Raw genomic sequence first — 16,631 nt, 5'->3', positions numbered from 1 at the left:
GATGCCGGCACAGCGCTGCTCCTCCTTTGAGCACATGTCCCGGCGTGCGGCCCCTCGCTCTGCCAGACACATTGTGTCCGAACTCCCGCGGGACACGAGCGGAGGAGAGGTGGAGCGGCGGAGCAGGGCAGCATCAGGGCTCTTGTGCACCCAGACTCCAGTGGCCTTGGTGCTTCCCTTTCAGGGACATTCCCAAGGCTGGGGAATAACATATGTAACTCTTTCACGAGTTTCATTTCGGTAACAACAAAAGCCTACTCCCAAACCCCATCTTTGGTCTTCTCAAAGAGGATGCGACTTCTTCCAGCAGCCTGGTTAGTGGAAGATGTCCCTGCCCTTGGCAAGGGGTTGGCACAAATTGATCTTTGAGGTCCCTTCTAACCCAAACCATCCTACGATGGTTCTATGACTCTCCCTCCAAAGCAGGGCTCAGGTCCAGCCCAGCCAGTCCCCGCTGGGACCCTCTCTGGCTGCATCGGGCAGGGTTTTGGTGGTCTGTGGTCCTGTCTCAGCCCAAGGGGAGAAGAGGCACTCACTTCTCCACCCACCCGGACCTCGGCCCAAGCCTGGACTCATGGGCAGGGTCTTGCCTGGACTGAGCTGGGGGGCCGCGGGGCTACCCAGGAGCGTCCCGGGAAGCTCCGGTACTCGGTGGGCTGGGAAGGGGTGGTCGGACGGCATGGACAGCGTGGTTCCGCCGGGACGGGGTGGGGCGCACCGTGGGGGGCTCGGCGGGTCCGGGCGGTCCTTGCCGGCGGGGACCGGGGGGGTGGCGGCCGCTCGGGGGAGGGGCCGCTTGCCCTTCCCAGCGCGGGGCGGCGCCCGGCGGCACCGAGAGCTCCTCCGGGACCCCGCGGCGCCGGCGGGGGGGCGGCTGCCCCTTCCGGCGGGGGAGCGGCGGGACCCGCCGGGCGCTCCCGGCGCCGGGCGGGGGGAGCCGGTGTCGGCGGGCGCGGGGCGAGGCCGGCGGGGGCGGGCGCTGCCGGGGCGGGCTCCATCCCTCCGGAAGTCTCTCCCGCTCCCTCCTTTCTCCTCCTTTCCCCCGACAACATGGCCGCGAAGTCGGACGGCGGCGGCGGCGGCCCGGCCGTGCTGCTGGAGAGCCCCGAGGACGGCGGCGGGCGGCGGGAGGCGGGCGCGGAGCCCCCGGCGCGGCGGTACCGGCTGCGGGACGGGTGCTGGGTGTTCTGCGCGCTCCTCGTCTGCTTCGCGGACGGTGCCTCGGACCTGTGGCTGGCGGCCCATTACTACGTGCGGGGGCAGCGCTGGTGGTTCGGGCTGACGCTGCTGTTCGTGCTGCTGCCCTCGCTCGTGGTGCAGATGCTCAGCCTCAGGTGGTTCGTCTACGACTTCGCCGCCAGCACCAAGGACAGCGGCGGCGGCACCAAGGACAGCGGCCCCCGCGGCTGCTGCCGCCTCTGCGTCTGGCTGCTGCAGGGCCTGATCCACCTGCTGCAGCTGGGGCAGGTCTGGAGGTACGGGGGTACCCGGGCCGTGGGGGTGCCTAGGGGGTGGGGGCACAGCGGGGATGCAGCGGCTGTAGGGCCTGATCCACCAGCTGCAGCTGGGGCAGGTGTGGCTGTATGGGAAGGTATGGGAGTACAGGGGGCATGGGGGTATCGGGGTGATAGGGGTGCTGAGGGGATGGGGATGCTTCTGGGCTTGATACACCTGCTGCACCTTGGGCAGGTCTGGAGGTACGGGGGTACCTGGGGGTGAGGGTACGGGGGGCTGGGATGGGGCTGCTGCAGGGCCTGACCCACCTGCTAAAGCTCAGGCAGGGCTGGAGGTACAGGGGGAGGGGGGCACATGGGGGTCATGGAGCCAGGCGGGGCCTGGAGGGAGCGGCACAGTGCAGCAGGGACATGGGTGGGGATAACAGCATGGAGACTTCAGGAGGGGTTGGCAGGGCATGGGGAAATGGGTGGGGATGGAGAGGTGAAGAAGGGGCCCAGACAGCTGGGGGAGGCACAGGGATCAATCTCTCTGCAGCCCCAGAGAGATGGGTGGTAGAGAAGAGCTCTCAGCCATGGGCACAGGGGAGTGTAGGTAGCAGCTGTGGGTGTGGGTAGGAGCTGTGGGTGTGGGTGAGGAGCTGCAGCCTAGCTCGGTGCCACAGCCCTACCATCCCTGCTGCCAGCTGGTGCTGGGCCTGCTGGGGACTTGCCTGGCCATGGCATTGTGGTCCTGGGGGTGTGAAGTGATTATGCTGGGCCCTGAACACCTCGAGGCTCCTGTCCTGATCTCACTTGTATTTGTGGAGTGGTGGGCAAGGAGGTGCTGGTGGTTCCCAGCCTGTCCAGTCTCTGCTGCTGCCCCATGCCAGTCCTGGGGACAGGCTGGTGGTGTGGGCAGGGCAAGCAGCAGACAGACAGGCTGGGACAGCTCAAGGCCCTTCATCCTCCTCTCTGCAGACCCCCCAGCTGCACAAGGTGATGTTTTCTTGGCACCTTCCTCCACTGTGCTGCAGACCCAGCCCTGTGCCCTCCCAGCTCCATCCCCACGTGCTGGGGGAGAGCCAGGTGCTGGCACTGAGCGGCTCTTGAGGAGCTGGTGCCGGGAGGGCAGACAAAGGCAATGCCCGGAACAATGCGTGGAGCCGGCAGCACTCCCCGCTCGGGTTTCCATCCTGTTTCCCCTCCCAAGTGCTGTAGTAGAGGCTCTTTGCTCTTTCCCTCTTGGTGTTTGCATGTTCATTCCTCTACTGCTCCTTCTGGGATGCTCCGGGGTGTTTAACTTTGTTTGACAGCCGTGCTCAGCCCACCTGCCAGCACACCTGCCCTCCCCCATCCCCCTGACAATGGGGTCACTCTCAGGGTACTCTGGCTGCAAGGGTGGGTGCAAAACCTGCTTTGGTGTGTGAGGGGAGCTGGTGAGGGAGACAGGAGCTCTCTGGCCCTGTCTGCAGCTGGCGTGAGCCTGACACACCTGATCCCGGCCCAAGCTGGAGCTGAGCCGCAGCCGGGGGCTTTGCTCCTGGGGGTGTCAGTCCTGCTCTTGGATCGGCTGTGCCATGGAGACTCTTAAGCCAATTAAAGCGGTAACTCTCAGCACTCACCCTCCAGGACATGTTGGTCTCAAGCAGCAGCTGAGGCTCTTTCTAATCTCTGGATTTGGGATTAGTTCGGGTGACCAGTTAAATGCAGTTTGTTAAACCCATTAGTGAGGTTGGATCCGGTGCAGGAGGATGTGGCAGCTAGAGAAGGCTTGGATAAATGCTGCAGGTGAAAGAAAGGATTTTCCCTGGTCAGAGCACTGTGCCCCTTGCCAAACATCTCCCCCTTCCTGATTTACCTGCCTCCTCCCTGACCTTTGCAGATGTTACCTCTACCAACCTCACTGCACAGCCCCGAGCCACACCTTTGATAGAGACTCCCCAGTCCCCAAAAAGAAAGCTACTTCCCACTGCAAAGGCAGCTCTGAGCACTGGCTCTGTGGTTATCCCTAATTGAAGCTGTTGAAGTTTGCTGTCATTGGTGTGTTCATGGTGCACATGCACAAGCTCCATCATGGGGGTCTCTGGAGATGCTGCTGGTGGCCTGACCATGTGCCCGTGTAAGCAGCAGCAGCATGGGCCTGTCCCCAGCTGGTTCCTCACCACCACTGTGCTTCTGGGCCATGCTTGGATGGTTTTGCAGCTCAGGAATTGTTATCCGCTCACGAAGTCCTCAGCTTCTTCACCAAAGCAGCTCTGCAGGGCAGGGGTGCTGCACATGCCAGTGTGCCTCCTGCCCAGAAGTGTGTCAGGGTCCCCTGCCACCTCCGTGGGCTGGCAGCTGGCCAGGGTGTGCTGCAGGTCCCACTGGGCTGGGGACAGCCCTATCTGTGCCTGTGTCTGTGTTAGCTCAGGGTCACACAGGGTTTGGCTGCCTGGGGTCACTGGGGCCAGACTGGCCATTCCCTCTCTTCCTGAAAGCTCCCAGCAGCCTGTGTACCCCCTTCCTCTGCTGGCTTGGGGAGCCAGTGCCACCCCTCAGTCCTGGTGCCCGCCTGGTAGTAGTGCAGGAGGGCAAGGTCATCCTGGGTGGGCTCAGGAGGAGTGGCAGAGCTGCGACCTGCAGGTTTCCCCACCACTCTGCTCCCTAGAGCTTTGCTCTGCCTGTGTGGGGGCAGGAGCCCTCCCAGCCCTTGGGGCCCCCAGCTTTGGGGTGTCATCTTGTCCTGCTGCAGGAGCCAGTGCTGGCGGTCCCCATCTGGCCCTGGTGCAAAGGACAATGGGTTTTTAGGGCCAGGCAAAGCCTTTCCCTGAGCACAGGTGCCCGCAGGTACTTCCATCTGCCTCGAGTAGCCAGGGCATCTTGGGGTGTGGGGCTGGTGGGACACAGTGAGTGCGGTGACATGGGCACATGTGCAGCTCTCCCTGATGACCTGACTTGGTAGGATGTGTAAGGGATCAAAATGGCTGTAACAGAGAGGCAATTTTCTCCTTGTTTAAATACAGGATTAAGGGATGAGATCCCAAATTATCTTCTAGGAAAATCACACTTCCTATTGTTCACTCTGGGACCAGAGGGTCCCTCATCCTTTTCCATCTGAGGATGATGATTAGGGGATTTGTCTGTAACCAGAGTTGGGCTTTTCTCCTCATTCATTTTTTTCCAACACCTGAAAACTGGGGTCAGTAGTTGGGAGCTGGGGGCAAACAGTGACACTGGTGACAAATCCAGCTTGTCACCAGTAGTGGGGCTCTGACAAAACCAGTGCCCAACCAAGCCACCACCTTCCTGCTGCAGGGTTTTTGTTGGATCACTCTTTGCAATACAAAGGAGGGAGCAATTAGCCCTGAGAGCTCTCACTGTCGGTTTCTGCCTCATCATCAGTTTTTTTGAAAATTAAATGATTTTTTTTTCAAGTGATTGATTCTGTGTTTCCCGTGCAGCTGCCGTGGTGCAGGGCTGGGGAGCGCCCGCCGTGCTGGCAGCGCCGGGATCGCTCACTGGGCTGAAACACCACGGGATGATCAAATGCAGAACAAATAAGAATCAACATTTCATTCGGGCGAGTTGATGGGAGATGAAATCTCATTTTAATGAGACTTATGGAGCTGGCAGACAGAGAGATAATTGTGCCCTTGCTGAAAGCTGGGGAGGCCACGGGTCACTTGTTGAACAGTGCAGGACCCAGGGCTGGGGCTCTGTAGTGTGTGTGCAGGGCCTGCTCTGTGCCGTGGACAGTGGGATCACTGATGAGCCCAATTATCAAGACTAATTACAGGGACAGGATGAAGTCACCAGCTCCCAAGCCTGGTTCATGCATGGGCACCCTGGAGTGGTAGAAGTGGTACCCTACAGCAGCCAGGGCTTTGCATTGCTTCCCCTGTTGTTTCCCCCTGTGCTGTGCCTTCCCCCCCTGGGCTGCCCACTGGTTTGCGCCCCACCAGAGAGGAGGGTCCTTCACTGGACCCTTCTGAGGGGCTGTGGCCCTGGTGGTGCCACAATGGCAGCACTGGCCTGGCTGCCGTGAGCAGGTGGCACTGGGATGCAGATCTGTGCCAGGAGCCAGGAGCCAGGTGGTCACAGCCTCTCCCCACCCCAAGCAGTGAGGGACAGGCTGCAGCAAAGGCTAAAATTAGGTGCTGCCCCGGAGGTGGAGGTTAAAACGTCACTTTGACACCAGCACAGGGAAGCCGGTGAGGGCTGGGAGTGGGGCTGGCAGGGCAGAGCAGATGGCAGCAGAGTGTCCTGAGGGCTCAGTGGCCCCAGCTGATGGCCCTCACTGTGCTCTCCAGGCTGTGCGGCCCCGGGGTGGGAGCACTCTGCTGTCCCTGCAGTGGGAGCAGGGCTGGATCCTGCCTCCTCCTGCTGACGGATGAGCTGAAAGTGCTGCGATCAGGCTTTCTCCCATGCTCTGGGCTGATGGAGTTGTCTGGCAGCACATTCTGGAGCTGATGGAGAAGCTGTTGCTCTGCCAGAGGATTTTATTCTCTAGGAGGAATCTGTGGCCTGATGTCCTCCTTCTGCACCTGTTTTCCTCTTCACCCGGCTCCCTTCTCCTCCTCGCCAGCAGAGCCCTGGCTGTGGTGCAGGCAGGACTGCCCGGGGAAGCCCTGCCTGGCCAGCCCTGCGTTCGCTCCTGTGGTGCCAGATCTGGCCCGGTGCCGTGGGGAGGGTCCCTGGTGGCGGTGACTCAGCCGGGCGTGCGTCGGTGCCACGCACACCTCCCCTGACCCCCGGCCGACGACCAGATGGCCAGGGCCAGCGTGTGGCTGCGCCCACAGCCCTGCCAAGAGCCCAGGCAACACCGGCATGAGCGCCAGGAGCTTCCTGTGGGCAGCACGGCACAACCAGCTGGTTCCTCCATCCTGGCCGGGGCAGGAGGAAGCAGGGTGGGCTGTGCGCCAGCTGGGACCAAAATATCCCTTTTGAGAAGCAGCCAGATGTGGTGCTGGGTTGGGGCAGCCTGAATCCATGGGTGGCTGGAAAGTGAAGCTGTGGATGGGATCCCTGGCTGGGGGAAGCCAGACCCTGCAAGGGTGGTTAAGGATGGGTAGGTGATGGGTGGGTAGGCAGTGTATGGCTGGGTGGGCAGCGTGGTGATAGCCTGGGTTTCTGGGGTTCTGAGCTGGCTTTGCACAAGCTGCCCCTTCCCAAATTGGAACCCTGGCCTGGGACAGGCGTGCGTTCGTCATTGCTGCTGCCCTGCAGCTCCTGGCACCCCTGGCCTAGGGGGCTTTCCGTGGCCCCAAATCAGCAGGAACAGGTTGATAGGAGTCACAGGGCATTCCTGGAGTGGACAGAGTGGGGTGAGCTCACCTGGCAGCATGGGCTGAGCTCACCCTTCCCCTGCCTCGCACAGGTACCTCCGCACGCTGTACCTGGGGCTGCAGAGCCGGTGGCAGGCCGAGCACCGCCGCCGCCACTTCTACTGGCGGATGATGTTCGAGAGCGCGGACATCAGCATGCTGCGGCTGCTGGAAGCCTTCCTCAAGAGCGCGCCCCAGCTCGTGCTGCAGCTCAGCATCATGGTGCAGCAGAACAACATCGAGCCGTTGCAGGGTAAGGGACTGTGCTTGCAGGGGACGGGGTGGGGGGAGGGAGGTCCCTGGCTTCTGTGGGCTCTCATGGCCGCTCCCTGCAGGACTCTCAGCCTCGGCCTCGCTGGTCTCGCTGGCCTGGATGATCGCATCCTACCAGAAAGTGCTGCGGGACTCACGGGAGGACAAGATGCCCATGTCCTACAAGGGCGCCGTGGTGCAGATCCTCTGGCACCTCTTCACCATCGCCGCTCGTGCCATCGCCTTTGCCCTCTTCGCCTCCGTGTTCCAGCTCTACTTCGGCATCTTCATCGTCACCCACTGGTGCATCATGACCTTCTGGATCATCCAGGGCGAGACGGATTTCTGCATGTCCAAGTGGGAGGAGATCATCTACAACATGGTGGTGGGCATCATCTACATCTTCTGCTGGTTCAACGTCAAGGAGGGACGGAGCCGCTACCGCATGTGCATCTACTACATCATCACGCTGTCAGAGAACGCCGCCCTCACCATCCTCTGGTTCCTGTACTACGACCGCAAGGCCACCTCCGACTTCAACGCCTTAATCCTCGTCTGCGTGGTTAGCTCCAGCTTCGCCCTCGGCATCTTCTTCATGTTCATCTACTACTGCCTCTTGCACCCCAACGGCCCCATCTTCAGCCACCGCTCCGTGGGCTGCATCTTCCGGCAGGAGCCACCCCCGGTGCCGGGGTCCCCCGTGGAAGCCGTCACCAGCCCCCCGCGCTCGCTGCCGCGGACTACAGGGGGGGAGCGGGACGGGGCACCGGGGGAGCGGGACAGCTGCGTGCCCGTCTTCCAGGTGAGACCCTGTGCCCCGCCGGCGCCAGCCGCCCGCGCCCCGCGGACAGAGGGGCCCGTCATCCGCATTGACCTGCCCAGGAAGAAGTACCCGGCCTGGGATGCCCACTTCATCGACCGGCGCCTGCGGAAGACCATCCTGGCGCTGGAGTACGCGTCGCCCACCACCCCCCGCCTGCAGTACCGCACCCCCGGCGCCCCGCAGGAGGTGCTGGAGTACGAGACCACCGTGTAGGTTGTGGGGCGTGAGGCTGCGGCGGGAGCGCCGGTGCCACCAGGCCACCCTGTGTCTCCAGAGCTGTTTGCCTTCCTTTGGGTTTGCCGGCGCTGCCGTGTCGCCATGCCAAGCATCTCGTGGGCGGTGGCCGGGGAGGTCTCTTGGTGCTATCCCCTCCCCGCGCTGCCTTTCCGCAGTCCAGACCCGTCCCACCCGACGGCGGCCGCCCCCACGCCCTCCAGGGCTCGTCCTTGCCAAAATACCTCACCGGTGCCTGAGCCCAGGCGGTGGGTGCTGTGGCCCATATCAGTGGTGGAGGATGGGGACCGGGGGCACCCTGGGATGGGGGCTGGCACCTGCCAGGGGCACGGTGGGGCACAGTGGGGCACAGTGGGCAGCACACGGGAACACAGGTGCCTGTGCCACGGCAGAGCCGTGGGGATGGAACATGGCTGCACTGGGGTGAGCATGGGGCTTGTGAGCTCCAGGGAGCTGGGGCAGGGACAGCCGAGGTCCATCCAGTCCCCCATGTTTCCCACTTCCCCCACACTCTGCCACGCCAACCTGAAGTGAGCCCCTTCATATCCATCCTCAGTCCCCCCGGCTTAGGGTTGAGCCATGTCCCCAACTCCATGGGGTCTCCAATATCCTGTGGGGTGTAGACCCTGGCCTGGGGGGGCCCCTCGTGGGTGGGCACGAACCTTGCACCCCAGCTGCGGCCAGGATGGCTGCACCCCATCCTCTGCCCCATCCCCACAGGAACTGCTTCATCTCATTGGGTTTGTTTTCACCTGAATGGTGACATTTTGTGTGACATTTTCTACCTCCGCTGGGGCCGGGGGTGGCAGGGCCTGGCTGGCACCACTGAGGGGTTTGTGCGGGGCCGCCGGCGTTCCCCGGATTCCCCAAAGTGGGATTCACCCCCAGCCGTTCTCCTCTCCTGGGCTGGCATCCCTTCCCACCCAGGAGCATTTCCATTCACTCCTTCATCAGCATCAGCCCCCTCCAGCTCTGCAGTATAAACCTGAGCTGGGACCTTCCCTCCCCTGACCTCACCCTGTGCTCCCCCTGCCTCTCCCCTGCCTGTCCCCAGTCCCTGCCCCACCTGCCCCTGTGTGCTCCTGCCTCCCCAGAGGAGTGGGGCTGCTTGGGCTCTGGGTTTGAATGTGTCCCTGGTCCTGCCCAGATCCACCGGCCCCCACCGAGGGGCTGTGCTGAATGTACCCTGTGCCCCCCAGGCCGGGACTGTCCTGGGGGGTTGTGTGCATGTGTCTTTGTGTGTGTGTGTGTGTATGTGTGTGTGTGCAGGGGCTGGCAGGGGTTGGCAGGGCAGGAGAGCTGTTGGACGCCCCAGCCTTGTGCTGCCCCCCTTGCCCCCCACAGCCACGGCCCCTGTGCCTTCCCTGCCTCCCCTGTGCCCCCACCGTGGCTCCAAAGGGTTCCGGCCTCTGGCTGCCCGGAGCCACAGTGCCAAACCCTGCCCGGGCTGGGGAGCGTGGGCAGCACTGAGAGCCCCTCTGTGCCATGGGGCCCCGTGTGAGGCACTAGAGATGGGAGGAGTGGGACGGGAGAGCTGCAGCTGGGAGCGGTTGGGATGTGGGCTCCCTGAGGGCCAGTGTGGGTGCCCGGCCCTGTGACACGGCCTGGGTGGGAGGGTGTGTGGTGGCACTGGTGGTGGCATCACGTTGCTTTTGTTTCCCATTTCTTGGTAGCTGGGGTGACAGCAGGCGGGGCTGGCCATCGCTGGGTTCACTGGTGCTAACTGGTGCTAACTGGAAGCCTTGGAAACCCTTTAGGAGGAGGGTGCAGAGCATGGCAGGGGCTGGGCAGCGGGCTGGGCCCCTGCCACCTGCACTCCTCCTTCGCTGCCGTCACGGCAGCCCCCGGTGGTGTGTGCTGGTCGTGCTGGGGCAGCCCCGGCGTGGGGCGGCTCTGGGGCGGGGTCTCTTTTCCTCAGGGAAGGTGGGGGCAGCAGCTAGGGGTGCCAGGCTGGCGCAGGGACTCACCACTGCAGTGTCACCGCAGCCCCTGAACGGTGCCCAGGTGGAGGCAGCTCCTCCCTGGGTCCGGCTCACAGAGGATCTGGGGATGGGCCATATGGGGACTGTGTGCCAGCGGCTCCTCTGGGCTCCCCCTGCCCCTGCCCCTGTCCACCCCAGGGCAGAGACACCTTTTGGGTATGCCCTTCATGCCGGGGTTTGTGTGGGGACCCCAGGGCCACGCTAGTGGGTCAGAGGGACACTTTTCTATGCACTCAAGCCACGGTACCCTCAGCCCTGGGCTGCTCTGGGCAGAGGAGTCTGGCCACGTGTGGGGTTTGGGGGGACCCCTCAGTCTCACTCCTGCCCCAGGCCACCCCCCTGCCCCCCACCCAGCCTGTGCCACAGTGGCAGCCAAACCCAGCACCCTGTCCCCCCTGCCTACCGGGGTGGCAGCTTCTGCCCTCTGGGATGACAGGGGGGCACGACCGGGGGCCAGGATGGGCACAGCTCCAGAGGTGCTCGAGCTCCCACTGGGGATGGTGGGGTTCTGGCTCCTGGGCGTGTCACCCAGGGGTGGCAGCAGGGCTGCTCCAGCTTCAGGGAGTGAGAGAAGGTCGTTCTGGCAGGGGCTGCCGCGGGGTCTCAGCCACATCCCTGAAGCCCCCAGCGCTGGGACCCGGCGGCTGCTGTCACGTACTGTAAATACTCTGTGTGCCACCTTCTTCTCTGGGACCCTCGGCGCGGGCGGGGGCGAGCGGGAGGCCGGGGTCCGTCCCGAGACTTTTTTGTATACCACAAACTTTTTGTATATTTTTAATTTTGCTGCAACATGAGATATTAAATTCATTTCAATAAGCCCTGCCTGTGGGATCCTGTCCTTGTCGGCACCTCCAGCTCACAGCTGGAGCTCCAAAGCAGGGCAGGATGATGCCTCTCTGTCCCGGACTGCTCGGGGACATCATTAGCAGAGCAGGACGGCTGCAGCAGCGCTGGTGTCGGTGGCCCTGGCCGGTGCCTGGCCCTGGCGTGGTGGCCGGCAGGGAAGGGGTGCACAGGCAGGATGCAGCATCTCAGGGAGGAAGCTGCCGGACATGGCCACTGCCGGGCCAGCCTCCTCCCTGCCGGAGGCCCAGATCCCCCGGCCAACCCCCAGACTCACGGTGGCTTTAGACCCCATGGGCAGCGGTGGGGACAGAGTCCTGGATGCAGCTGTGTGAGCTCCTGCCAGTGCTGTTCCCAGTGTCAGGGCCGTTCCCAGTGCCAGGGCCCCGGGTAAGCAGGACAGGATGAGTCCCCAGGGCTGCCCCATGTGGATGGGGCTGATGTGGGGTCATAGGGAAGCAGAACCAGCCCCAGCCCCACGAAAGAGCCCCACAGTGAGGGGCAGGGGCTGCTCCATAGTGAAGTCCCACAGGCACCATCAGCACCTGCTTTGGTCCCAGCACCTGCTCTAGTCCCATCTCAGCCCACTTCAACCCCAGTCTGCCAAATCCCAGCCCCAGTCTCGGTATAAGTATCAACCCCAGTCCCAGCACCAGCACAGTCCAAGTCCCTGCTCCAGCCCCATCTCAGCCAACTTCAGCCCCGGCTTCTGCCCAAGTAACAGCTCAGTCCGTATCCCAGTCCCAGTCCTGTCCCAGTCCCAGTGCCAGCCCAGTCCCAGTCTCAGTGCCAGCCCAGCCCAGCCCGGTCCCAGCAGCCCCCAGGAGAGGCAGGAACTCACATCCCAGCTATCCTGGTGGAGTTTCCGACACAGGAAAGCGCCGCGGCGCCGAGCGGGGCAGTGGGGGCGGCCGCAGCACCGCGTCCTGCCATGGACAGCGAGGCCAAGAAGGGGAAGAAGGTGCGTGGGGCCGGGGCTGGTGTCCGGGGGGCCTGGCAGGAGGGTGAGAGCGGGTGAGATGCGCAGGTTTGAGAGGCTCCGCACCCCTCCCACAGCACATTGGGGAGAAGTGGAGCCACCCAAATAGTGCGAAGAGCCAGCAGAGAGGTGCTCAGCCCTCCCAGGGGCTGAGTGCCACGAACCCCATGTCTGGGGCCAGGGTTGGGTGCCCGGTGCTGACCCGTCCCCGTGCCCGTTCCCCTGCCAGGGTTTCGTGTCGCCCATCAAGCGGCTGGTTTTCCCGAAGGCTGCGCGGAGGGCAGCGCTCCGCAGCAGCGTCTATCGGCGCCCCCTGCACTCCGTGCCCCTCTACCCCCCCGACTACCTGATCGACCCCCAGATCCTGCTGCACGACTACGTGGAGAAGGAGGTGAAGGTAAAGGGATCCCCAAAAATGCCCGGGGTCACTGCTTGCTTGGGGTGGGGTTATGAGGCCACCACACCATGCTGAGAGCCACACACAGAGTGGCCAGAAGGGTTCGGGTCCCCTCCCTGCCCAAGCAAACACCCAGGGAGGAGGAGGGTGCGCTGGCAGTGCAGGGAGGACTCCCTAGCTGCGGAGTGTCCCTGAACCCCAGGGAGATGTGTCCTGACCTGGGGGCCATGGGGCGGGGGGAGGGTGCATGCCTCCCCAAGCTGCCCTCGGCTTTTCCCTCCCCAGTTTTTAGGTCATCTGACATGGGTGACATCGTCCCTGAACCCCTCGAGCCGGGATGAGGTGCTGCAGCTGCTGGACACGGCCAGGGTAAAAGGGGTCCCCACTCCCCAGAGGGTGGGCACCGGGTACCCCACACTGCCCGGTGCCCCACGCACGGCCCCGCACTCTGTCCATGCAGCAGCTGAAGGAGCTGCCGCTGCAGACGACGCCAGAGCAGGACAGCATCCTCAGCCTCTCGGCGCGCTGCCTCCTGCTCACCTGGCGCGACAACGAGGAGCTGATCCTGCGAATCCCCACACACGAGATCGCGGCGGCCTCCTACCTGCGCGACGATGCCCTGCACCTCCTCATCCTCAAAACCGGTGCGGGGGGCGGGCCGGGGGCCACCAGCCGAGGCACAGCCGGCCCCGAGTGGCTGTGAGGGGCTGGAGCACTGCGGGTGATGGGTGTCAGAGTCTATCCGGGTGGCAAAATCCTGCGTTGTCCCCGTCTTGGTGTGTCCGATCCTCTCCTACATAGAGTCCCGGAGGGGTGTCCCCAACCCACTGGGCCTTCCACATCCCCATCCCATACCCCCATCCCTCTGCATCCCACTGGGCTGGAGGGACGGGGAGGCCAGGGCAGGGGCTGGGGGCCAGGCAGGGTGGGCAGCGCAGCCCCCCGCCCTGACGCCCTGCCTGTCCCCGTCCCCTCAGGCCTGGGAGTGGACCCGGTTCCCGCCGGAGCTCACCCCGAGGCAGCCCCGGCCGGCTTGCCGGAGGCGTTTCCCGCGGAGAAGCGTGCGGGGGGCTCGTGGCCGGAGGGGCGGCTCGGGGGCCCGATGGAGCGGCGGCACACGATCTGCAGCCTGGACTGGCGGGCGGCGCGGGGCGGGCAGGAGGGCCGGCAGGGCGGCAGCCTGGAGCGGCGGCGGGGCGGCAGCTGGGAGCGGCGGCAGCGCGGGCGGCCCTCGGGCAGCTGGGAGCGGCGGCAGCCGTGCGGCGGCAGCTGGGAGCGGCGGCGGGCAGGCACCGCCGGCGGCAGCTGGGAGCGCGGCACCGGCTTCGGCAGCTGGGAGCGGCGACACGCCGGCAGCAACCCCCTGGACCCCCAGGAGCCCTGCCCTGACGCTTACTCCAACCTCATTATCCTCGCCGTGCCCAACAGGGTGAGAGGTCCCGGCGTGTGCCACCCACCGGCCGCTCGCCCACCCACCGGCACTCACTGCCCGCGTCCCTTCCCGCTGCAGGATGCTGGGGAGGAGTCCTGTGCGCTCATCTGCCAGGTGTTCCAGATCATCTACGGCGACCAGAGCATCGAGTGCGTGGACCGCGCCGGGTACCACTACACCTCCACGCCCACACGGCCCTGGCTCTCCAGCAGGAGTGAGTGGCTGCAGACAGGAGTGGGAATATCATGGGGCTGATGGGTGGGGGTACAAGGACACATCGTGGGGGGTTTGTCTCTGCTATGAGGTCTCAGCTCTCCCTCTCCAGGCGAGAGCTGCCGCACAGATGGGACATACGGCTACGATGCTGACTACAGCTGCTGCAGCTCCTTGTGAGTCAGGCTCCCCCAGGGTGTCCTTGGACTGGGGTGGGTCCCACTGAACCGGTGTGGGATCCCCCTGCCCCTGGGTGGGTACCCCTGCCCTTGGCTGGGTGCTAGTCCCCACTGCAGAGATACTCCAGCCCTACCTGATGGTGGGTGCTGTGCAGTGGGTGGGGGGCAGCTGGGCACACGAGGGGTGCAGGGACCCACTGACCCGTGTCCTCCCACAGCAATGGCTCCCATGAGACCTTTGAAGCGTATTATAGTGGCACCTCCTCACCCTCCTTCCACCGCTCCCACCACAGCCTGGCCACCGCCTGCAGTGGCAGTGACCAGAGCGGTGCAGGGCTGGAGCAGCTGCAGGACTACATGGTGACGGTGAGGGCACAGGGACGGGCACAGGGACAAGCAGCGGGCCAGCAGTGCCAGCAGCTGGGGCAGGGGCAGGAGGCAGGTGTGGGTTCCCTGTGCCAGAGAGCAGCAGCAGGACACAGGGTGAGGGGCTGGGGGCTGTGTGCAGCTGGTGTCCCCAAGCCCAAGCCTGTCCCTGTGTCACCACAGCTGCGCAACAAGTTGTCACCACAGGAGATCCAGCAGTTTGCCATCCTGCTCCGCGAGTACCGGCTGGGCACACCAGTGCAGGAATACTGCACGGAGCTCCTGCGCCTCTACGGGGACCGCAGGAAGTTTCTCCTCCTGGGTGAGTGTCTGCAGCCACCCTGTGTCACCCTGGTGATGTATGTGCATCCTTTGGGGACACGGGGCTGGCGCTAGGTGTGCTTCAGGGGACATCAGGACCCCGTTGCTTACTGGGGGCAGGATGGGACAAACCAGTAGGGCTGGCATTGCACCCCAGTGCTGCCCAGCTGGACAGCCTCCCGAGGCTTACGGTGCCTATGACAGGAATGAGGCCCTTCATCCCTGACCAAGACATCGGGTACTTTGAGACCTTCCTGGAGAGCATCGGGATCCGGGAGGGCGGGATCCTCACCGACAGCTTCGGCCGCATCAAGCGCAGCATGAGCAACACGTCGGCCTCGGCCGTGCGCAGCTATGACAGCTGGTCCCTGCGCTCCGAGTCCGAGTCCTTCAACCGCATGATCACGGACATCACCCACGACATCGAGGCGCTGGCAAGGGATGAGGATGAGGAGGAGGAGGAAGAGGACAACTATCTGTGAGCCAGTGTCAAAACCCAGCTCCTCTCCCTGCTCTTTGGTGTGGTGCTGCACCTCCAGGAACAGACTCAGCAGGTGCCCAGCTCTGCCCCTGAACCAGGGGGGGTGAATTTATCACCATGGGAGGGGACAGGCCTCTGCACTGCCCTGTCAGCTCTTGTCAAGGCTGTTGGAATCACAGGGCAGCCGTAGCTGTGGGAGAGACACGTGCTGTAATTTCTGCAGATTTCAATTAAATGCTGGGGCTGGGAGCGGAGCAGAGCAGTTTCTTCTGCAGGGGTTGCTGCAGTGTGGGGGTGAGCTGGGGCAGGTGGCTGCTGCGCTGGGCTGGGCTGGACACCTGCCCACTCCAGTGTCACCTGGAGTTCACCACTAGTGTCAGGGTGCTGCCGGCTGTTCTTGGCTGGCTCCAGGGGATGCTCAGAGCAATGGAGAGGGTCAGCAGGAATGTGCTGGGAGAGGAATGGGCTGGTGGCTGCAGCTGGCCCGCTGCTGCCTGCGACGCCTGTGCGAGCCTCGTCCGGCAGCGGGCTGCGGGTGTTTCACAAAAGGAAGTTCCTGCCCCGGGACCCGGCTTCCTGCAGTCCCGCCCTGCAGCCCCTCCGCCGCCCAGGGACAGGGCCGTGCTCCCCGCCGCCCGATGGACCTCAGCTGATGTTCCCTGGCCACCGTCCCTGAGCTGATTCGCCCTGGCCACTGTACCCCGATATCCCACGGCTGCTGGCCCTTGGCTGATGGCCCCGAGCCAGCATTCCCTGGCCCAATGTCCCTTGGCGGGGACTACGGTTCGGCGCTGCAGCGTGGGCAGCAGACGCTGGGGCTACCGGAGCAAATTATTTTTTCTACAAAAAAAAATTTACATATGCAAACCCTCATGAGGTGAGACGTTCTCCCACACTGGCTGCTTCCTCTGAACCCGAGCAGCCCATGGTCAGGGTCACACAGAGCCGAGGGTCCCCTTGCTGATGCTGCCTCCATCCCGAATTCAGGGGTTGTCCGGGCAATCCAGAAGAAAGGCTGGAACACTGAGGGACTGGGTAGGGCGCCGAGAGGAGCTTTGACACGGGAATACCAGGGCCAGCAGGGACACCACAAAGCCCAGGGATACCTGGACCTCTCTGAGTTGTGCTTCACGAAGCCAGTCCCATGCACCCCAGTGTGTCCTGGATGCCCTCATGTCCTGCACGCCACCACGGATGCTCAGGGCTTTCTTTTCTCCTTTCTGGGACAGAGAACCAGGCTGACGCCGTGTCCTATGCTCCCCCCGTGCCCCTCGCCCCCGCTCTCCGTGGCCCTGCACCAGGCGGGGAAACATCCTGGGGGCTGCTCTGGGGTGCGGGACCCGAACCCGTCCGGTGTCCCGGGGATGGCAGATGGACAGACGGGCTC

The 16,631-nt window shown here is 64.0% G+C and overlaps 2 protein-coding genes across 2 annotated transcripts; both read left to right on the top strand.

Moving 5' to 3' along the window:
• Window positions 1-910: 910 nt before the first annotated feature.
• XKR7 (XK related 7) lies at window positions 911-10,849 on the top strand. The gene is made up of 3 exons (XM_068207719.1): window positions 911-1,475; window positions 6,796-6,995; window positions 7,078-10,849. The coding sequence occupies exons 1-3, from the start codon at window positions 1,051-1,053 to the stop codon at window positions 8,028-8,030; spliced, it is 1,578 nt and encodes a 525-aa protein (XP_068063820.1). The 5' UTR covers window positions 911-1,050; the 3' UTR covers window positions 8,031-10,849.
• An 830-nt stretch (window positions 10,850-11,679) lies between these two features.
• On the top strand, window positions 11,680-15,498 carry CCM2L (CCM2 like scaffold protein). Its single transcript, XM_068207716.1, has 10 exons — window positions 11,680-11,837; window positions 12,085-12,252; window positions 12,538-12,621; window positions 12,713-12,896; window positions 13,230-13,681; window positions 13,763-13,898; window positions 14,010-14,073; window positions 14,295-14,442; window positions 14,626-14,764; window positions 14,968-15,498. The coding sequence occupies exons 1-10, from the start codon at window positions 11,808-11,810 to the stop codon at window positions 15,243-15,245; spliced, it is 1,683 nt and encodes a 560-aa protein (XP_068063817.1). The 5' UTR covers window positions 11,680-11,807; the 3' UTR covers window positions 15,246-15,498.
• Window positions 15,499-16,631: the final 1,133 nt, after the last annotated feature.

The sequence above is a fragment of the Anomalospiza imberbis genome, chromosome 17, assembly GCF_031753505.1.
Source record: "Anomalospiza imberbis isolate Cuckoo-Finch-1a 21T00152 chromosome 17, ASM3175350v1, whole genome shotgun sequence".
Classification (NCBI taxonomy): domain Eukaryota; kingdom Metazoa; phylum Chordata; class Aves; order Passeriformes; family Viduidae; genus Anomalospiza; species Anomalospiza imberbis.
The sequence above is the reverse complement of the archived record's forward strand: the minus strand, read 5'-3'. Positions and strand labels throughout refer to the sequence as shown.

Bases quoted from the DNA above. Each gene is read 5' to 3' on its own strand.
- XKR7 (XM_068207719.1), top strand. From the start codon at position 1,051: ATGGCCGCGAAGTCGGACGGCGGCGGCGGCGGCCCGGCCGTGCTGCTG. The intron at 1,476-6,795 runs GTACGGGGGTAC...TGCCTCGCACAG, and splicing joins CAGCTGGGGCAGGTCTGGAG to GTACCTCCGCACGCTGTACC. The intron at 6,996-7,077 runs GTAAGGGACTGT...CGCTCCCTGCAG, and splicing joins CAACATCGAGCCGTTGCAGG to GACTCTCAGCCTCGGCCTCG.
- CCM2L (XM_068207716.1), top strand. From the start codon at position 11,808: ATGGACAGCGAGGCCAAGAAGGGGAAGAAG. The intron at 12,622-12,712 runs GTAAAAGGGGTC...CTGTCCATGCAG, and splicing joins AGCTGCTGGACACGGCCAGG to CAGCTGAAGGAGCTGCCGCT. The intron at 13,682-13,762 runs GTGAGAGGTCCC...TTCCCGCTGCAG, and splicing joins TCCTCGCCGTGCCCAACAGG to GATGCTGGGGAGGAGTCCTG.